Source organism: Cynoglossus semilaevis, chromosome 19 (assembly GCF_000523025.1).
Source record: "Cynoglossus semilaevis isolate Cse_v1.0 chromosome 19, Cse_v1.0, whole genome shotgun sequence".
Lineage (NCBI taxonomy): Eukaryota > Metazoa > Chordata > Actinopteri > Pleuronectiformes > Cynoglossidae > Cynoglossus > Cynoglossus semilaevis.
The window spans coordinates 6762985-6770133 of NC_024325.1; the positions used below are offsets into that span (position 1 = coordinate 6762985).

Consider the following 7149-nt stretch of genomic DNA (forward strand, 5'->3'; position numbering starts at 1 on the left):
TTGCCCGATTATTGTTTGATGTGGTGGTATCCTGGATAAATTGTTAATTGTGTTTTCCCTCGTAACAACAATGCAACATTGCATACAACATTGGAGCCAATGCCTCACATGGTTAGAAATATAGTAAAGTAATTAATTGTGTCCTACTGTAACATAGACAATGAGTCCGGACATTTCATAATGGAAATTGTACATAAAAATAGCAAAACTAGAAAGAATTCAACACAACAAACATGTTTTGTTATTTTGGATCCTATATTTCAGACCAGATTAGGAAAGTTATATCCACCAAGCTTTATTACCATCTTATTTAAACAGCAGCATAGAACCAACATATCTCTGTAATTCATGATTTAACCACCAGATGGAGCTGCTTTCCTATTGCTCTTACTGTTTTCACTCTGATGGGTTCTTAATATATAAAACCTCACATGATTATATACGTAGTGTGTGAAACAGGACCTAAAAAATATTATTAATTTTTCTGTTGTTTGCAGAGCAAAGATTGTGTGATTGATCACACAATCTTCAATTTTTGATTCTTCTCACTCTTGTTTCTTTTTTATTTTAGTTGCAAAATGGGAAAGTCTTAGTTTTGCAACTGAAACGTTTTCATATCTCGATAGTGAAATTGCTCCTATAACCGTCAGGGGTGTTATCACACACCCTGCGCAGTGATCGTGGCATGTGTGCATGTGTTAAAGAATCAGGGATAGAAAGCAAGTGTGTGAGAGTGTGTGCGCACACACACACTGAGCTTCCTTCTCTGAATTGGGGACAAATGATTCTAAGTAGAGCAGCGTTCCCCTATGGAGCGCCAGCAGTCTTTGAGCAGCCTTGTTTGAACAAGACATCACCGAGGCGTCCATCACTGCTGCCTGCTGCTTCAGTCCACCTCCTGTGTCCTCTACCATCCGAGATGAACATGCTGAGACCCAGCGACTCACCCGAGCTGATGTACTATCTCAACTGTTTGTACAGGGACCCTCGGAAGGTGGTGCTCCACAAAGGTTCCACGGGCCTCGGCTTTAATATAGTGGGCGGTGAGGACGGTGAAGGTATCTTCGTCTCCTTCATCCTGGCAGGAGGTCCTGCTGACCTGAGCGGGGAGCTGCGGCGAGGTGACCAGATTTTATCGGTGAGTGCAGCAGAGTCAGCTCAGCCCTGCAGAAAACATTATCATGTATAAAAAACATCAACTTAGACCTGCTTCGGAGGAGAAAGTAAGATTTATCTCCCAAGTCCCATAAATATTTACAGTTTCAATGTTTTCTTCAATATCGGAACTTTTTTCCAGAAATATAATTCTGCTCTGGTTCCACTCCTGCAGGATCTAATCTCCATCTGCACCTCACTCTAATGAGGTTTAGTTTGTAGTGCTGAGCTGCAGAAATTACTTTGAAACTTTTTCTGTAATATCCCACATAATAAAGGACATTGTTCTTGTGTTTAAACCAAACAAATATTTGCAGTGTTAGAAATGAATCACATGATGTTTGTTTTTTTTTTGTTTGTTTGTTTTTTTTGCATGGTTCTAAACCCACATGTATCTGGATTTATTGTCTACAACTGTGGGGTTTGCCTAGATAAGAAATGACTTTTAGAGGTGGTTTTAAAGGTTGTTTTCAGAAAAATGACTTCACTGAAACACTGTTAAATATTCTTCCTATAAAAATATTTAATATACCAGTATTTGATAGCATTTTACCTGATTTTCCTACTAATGGAATAAACATTCTTGTGTGTCAGACATCTTTGCCAAGATTGTGTTTGACCTTTTCAAACACAGGACATTTGTGCTTGAAAGGTGTTAGCATTTGATTAGCGAGTTGACCTTTCTGTCCACCAAATGGACAAATTGTTTTTTTTCTCAACACAAAGACTGAATAAACAAAAATGAAAAAAAAACATATATATTATCCTAATAATAGTAAAAAGACAAAAAAGAATTCCTGTTGTTTTTTTCCTACTATCAGGAGTTGTAGCTCCGCACATTGATTAGGCACCGTTTTTACCTACAATGCCCTTCCTGATGCAGACGAGTTGGGGGTGGGGGTGGAGAATAGTTGGACTTTAACTCCACCCACTATGTTAAAGGGAAGAATCCTACCACTGCACCACAGTTGTACCATCAGTGAAAGTGCAATGGTGTTGTTAGCAATTCATGAAACTAAAATTTAAAACCAAACCAAACAAATCATGTTTTTCAATGTGATCTTTGTCAGTGATTGTCAGTTCACACCTGTTGAGTTGTACAGAACAGATTTAATTATTTTTTTCTTAACGTTTGCTAAAAATAATACAAGGCTCTTTGGTCAAAGCGCACTGTGCCATGTGACATTGACTGACTGCTATAATAAACAGTCTACACAGCACGTAGTAGCTGGGTGGAAGGGATTGTTCTGCCTCATTATAGATAATTGTAGTATTTGCCTCCAACAGTGTTGCCACACCATTCATCAAATGCCACAGTCAAGTAGCGTCTATTCGTCATGGTTCTGTGTAGCTCACACAGAAGGTAATCAGCCCGACACTCAGTTAACATTGTAGCAGAACAGTGGCCTGGATTTGAATTCTAACAATAACTTGACCTGTCTCCGCCCACTCACTGAGCCACACGTTTCACTCTTTACAACGATCTCTCCTTCAATCTTGCCCCTTTTTTTCCCATGTTTATATCGATGTTATATCCCATGTCTGTCCTTCGTCCTTGAGGTTAAGAAAATAGGATGGAGTTGTTGCTGCACATTGAGAAGCTTACTGATCTGTTTTTCCCCTGGAGATGACTTTGAAATATATTGTATACATTTGTACTAAATTTTAAATCATTTCCAAATAGCGTTAGTCAGACAGTGTGCTGTTGTCAAAGGAACAGGACGGCCTGATAACAAACTTATTGCATCAAGGGATAAAAATAAAAGGAACTAATACTGTGCTGTAGCCTTGCCCTGAAAAAACACAAAACTGCTCAATTTGTCACAGACAGTGAACAAAAGTTGTCCTCTAGTTGTCTCACCCATCGATGAAACAGGAGCAGTGGGCTGCACAGAACTGCACCCGACAAGCAGGTTGGGACTAAGAATAATCCTGTGAATCTCTCCAATGTTGAAACAGGTGAATGGAATTGACCTTCGAGGAGCCACGCACGAACAAGCAGCAGCCGCACTGAAAGGTGCAGGTCAGGTGGTCACCATCGTCGCCCAGTACAGACCAGAGGGTGAGTTTGAACATAATGGAAGAATAATCTCTTCGATTCACACACACAGTTACACAAGGTTCTGTACAAGGTAGAATAGACCTGGTATTTCCAACCTGAGGCATCGGAGCCTCGTTCAGCCCTCCTTCCCTTTTACAAAGAAGAACTTATTCATAGACACAATTATAAATACAATACAATACCTACAGTAATATCTGTAGATATCAGTATGACTGTGTGCAATCACTAAGTACTGGATATTCTGCTTGCATGCTAATATCCCAACAACATTATGTCACTGTTCTCTTCAACTCAAGACCAACTGTGTAATTTTAGCAATATAACCTTTGCTCAAATTGATCAAATGGATTTGGAAGAAAACTCAAAGAGAATGTTGTGCTTAAACTACACTATGACATAACAGTGTCATGGTGTAGAGTTGGAGGTTATTTCAGTGCATTTACAGTCAAATGGTTCTGTAAGAATGTAGTATTTCATCATGTTTCAAACTGTCTTGGCAGTAAAAGTAGTATGAAGTTCACCTTGTTTACATTCTCCATCATAGCCATGTAAATTGTAATAAACCATGCAACACAAACATGCATCAAGTCAAAGCCATGAGAGGCTGCCTGTCACTCCTGTAGATGAACATGTAGTGGATGAGACAGCTGTGACCGTGGCTCTGTCTCCTTTGATTAGGGTCGATGAGTGGTTGTGTCAAATCCACGCTCTCTGGTGGCATCAAGGCCATTTTGCTGAGAAGAGACATTTAAGTTGTATATTTATTTATGCTTCAAGATCGCATCCCAATCAATTTAAATCTTTAAAAATGTGTTTCATCAAATGCTGCCGCCGCTTTTCCCCAGCGTTCCTGTGTGAGGGGACGTCTCATGTGGTGTCCAACAGACCGCTGATCTCCATGACTAACAGCTGCTTTTTCTTCTTACCCATCAGAACTTTCTCTTTGCTCACCGCTGCGGGCCCACTCACCTGCACCAGGTCTGTGCCACTGGCACCCGTGGCTGCTTTGAGCTTTAGCATCATTCACCAGGGCTCTCCTCCATGAGGGTCACTGAGTGAATGTGGTCACAAACAGCCTGTTCACTCCCACTGAAGCCCACCCTCCCAGCCTGTTTGACTCACACTCCCCTCACTGCACTTCACACCTTTACCTCTTGTTTCCGTGCTCCCAGATCCAAACCTCTCTCCTTCTGTTTTGATATATGTTGTGTTATGAGGAGGAGGTTTATGTGTTACGACTCTGATCCATTACAGCTACATACTAAGCTGGAAAATGATTCCTGTGGATTAGTGACAAAGTTAGTAGCAGTGAATGTCTCATAACCTCCATAAATTAAAACCCAACTGCATTTTTTTGTCATGTATGGATTAACTCAGGATAAGGGTTGTCTTTACAACACAGTGTATTTTCAAGGTCAAAGGAATGGCTGCTGAGACAGGAGGAAACAGAGGCGGCTGTGTGATCAGGGGCTTCTCTCTTTAATGATTAGATTACACTGTTGTCCGGGGTTACCCCTTTTTTTTGTAGATAGGACTATTGTCGAGGCCCTAGTGTTGATACATTTGGAGCTACTGCTTTTAGAGCTCACGATAAAAATATTGAAAGTTAAATGCATTTGCCTTGCTGCCCTCCTTCCCCTCCATCTGCACTCTTCACTTTGGGAACTCTAGAAAGTGATTGTTCTGCAGATGAATCTATTCTGCGCTGTAGGAACTGTTATAAACGGAGAACATACTGTAGCTGCCAACAACAATAAATAATAGAATTATAGAATAGAAGTGTTCGAATTAATTAGTGATTTTCTGGATGTGGATTTAGGGGAAACCAGTTGATCACTTTAATAAGGTTAAGCAGTTATGAAAAAAATAGGTTTCTTCATTTTTCCCACAACATCAGGCTCTTAACACGGCACGTGTATACTATAGTGTTTACTTTCCCACTTGCGCTTGCCGTGCCGTGCATGGCTTGCAAAGCTTCCGGCCTTGTTCGAACCTTGGCACTGATGCTGTGGACAACATGTTTGCTCTGTTTTTTCTTTTACCCCAGGCCACAGTATTATGTTTAATTTTTTTCATGAATTTCTTTTCTCAGGACAGATTTCAGACTCTGTAGTCGTTATGTTCGAATCCTGATTTTCATGTGTATGTTTAAATGAACCACAGTTTTGTTGTCATTCTTTCAAGTCAAGTCAAACTTTGTCCAAGTTGATCTTTTAAATATTTAGATTTCTTTGGCTTTTATTTCCTGCTACACTCACACACACACACACACATATTAATCCTATCTAATATAAACATCTAGTGTAAGTGGAAAAATTGAAACTAGATGTGAGTGAGAGAAAGAGGAGTTCAACCAGTGAATAACTGTTATCCTGTCGGTTAGTCCGGTTTAATTTATCTCCTCCCCTCAGCTCCTTATAAGCAATGACGACAGAAAGAGAGAAAGGGAGTGAGGAGGGAGGTGAAGGAGTCTCCTTTTTACTCAGAGGAATCACAGAGTTTAGAACTACGGCGCACAAGGGGAGATAACTTCTATAGAAGAGAAAATGTAAAGATCCAGACAGGTATGTTGTATGTGTTCTATATGAGAGCAGGGCAGTCAGCTAGGTTTAAAAGAAGAATAGACTTTGATTTAGAAACTTTGGTAACAATAAATGCAGGAGTATTTTGGATCAATGTTACTGTTCTGAATGATGGGGGATTTCTTCTTATTTATCCTTTGGACTCATCCCAGCCTGTTTTTTGTATTTATATGACGATGAAACCTCTGTTTGTGTCAGAGGATTATTGTTAGCTTGTAGACACTAGTAAATAGTTGTTTATGTTTTTCTAGCCCGGTACGGTTCTTTGTTGGCTGGTGTTTTGGTGACGGAACAATCAGTTATCCCTACACTTAGTTTGTTTAATACCACAGAACAGTGTTGGGGGCTTAAGCCATCATGATTATTCTGCTAGGAGTGAATTTCTTCATGGATTCAGACATGTAACGTATTGCTGTTTACATGAACCAAACGCAGAAATTAATTCCTCTCAAAGTCTCATCTTATGTGGAGGTAGTATTACCATTACTAGATAGAACTATCGACAGCAAACACATATTCTCTAAGATAAATGGAATGGGCGAATAAGTAACTGATGTTGTTGTTATTTAAGTCAGAGAGTCAGATTTAGGAAGTTGCACTGTGAGGACAAATGTATAAAAAGGTCAAAATATCTCTGATGTCCAAGGATTATCTGTTCTTGTGTATGTGTAATGTGTACATATACTGAAATTAATCTATAACCTGTAGTCACGACTCCACATTGTTGTTACCAAATATTCTCGGCTTTATTTAACGGCTGACAAACATCCAATGGTTGTCAACAGATGGCTCCCAGACCAGAGGGGTGCCCACAAAACCAAGATAAGGGATTAAGCTAGAATATGTTGCTTGAAATCGGTTGCATTAAAGCCAGTGCTAAGATAATCTGGTCAATTTATGGTGTTTTTTTATCTGCAGCTAACCTGCTCCTGACCAGGTTAACAGCCAGACTAAGATTACGTGCAACCACTTAACCCAAGATCTTTGGCTCATGCTAAGTCAAGCTGCGCTAGCTCAGTTATCCTGGATATCTTTCTTCTAATTTTGTACAATACCACTGTCCTGCTGCTTTTGTCAGTCCTAAAAATCTTTCATTGTTTTCATTTGAGCCATTCGTGGTAGAACCTGTCCACGGTTTGTCTAGCTTGAATGAAAAGTATTTTTCATGGACGGAGTAATTCTGAGTCCTACTACATTATTAGGGCATTAACCTCCAGTGGGTCCACATACCTAAATGACAATAATGGCCCTCATGCACGCTGTGTTGAACCTAAGATGACAATCACACACTGAGGAAGCCAGTGCTAATGTTCCTTGAGAGCTCCTCATTTCTTTAGTGCCATCCCTACA

General features: G+C 40.0%; 1 protein-coding gene across 6 annotated transcripts in view; it reads left to right on the forward strand.

Annotated features, from left to right (window-relative positions):
- dlg2 (discs, large homolog 2 (Drosophila)) overlaps nucleotides 1-7149 on the forward strand; it is a 106907-nt gene that overhangs the window by 91817 nt on the left and 7941 nt on the right. For 5 of the 6 annotated variants that reach the window (XM_025065564.1, XM_025065565.1, XM_017041901.2 and 2 more), the window contains 2 exons: nucleotides 982-1138; nucleotides 3115-3217. In XM_025065564.1, coding sequence (XP_024921332.1) covers nucleotides 982-1138; nucleotides 3115-3217 — 260 coding nt within the window. Of the gene's footprint in view, nucleotides 1-981; nucleotides 1139-3114; nucleotides 3218-5475; nucleotides 5782-7149 lie in introns of those variants that run through there. The other variant, XM_025065567.1, reaches the window with a different exon arrangement.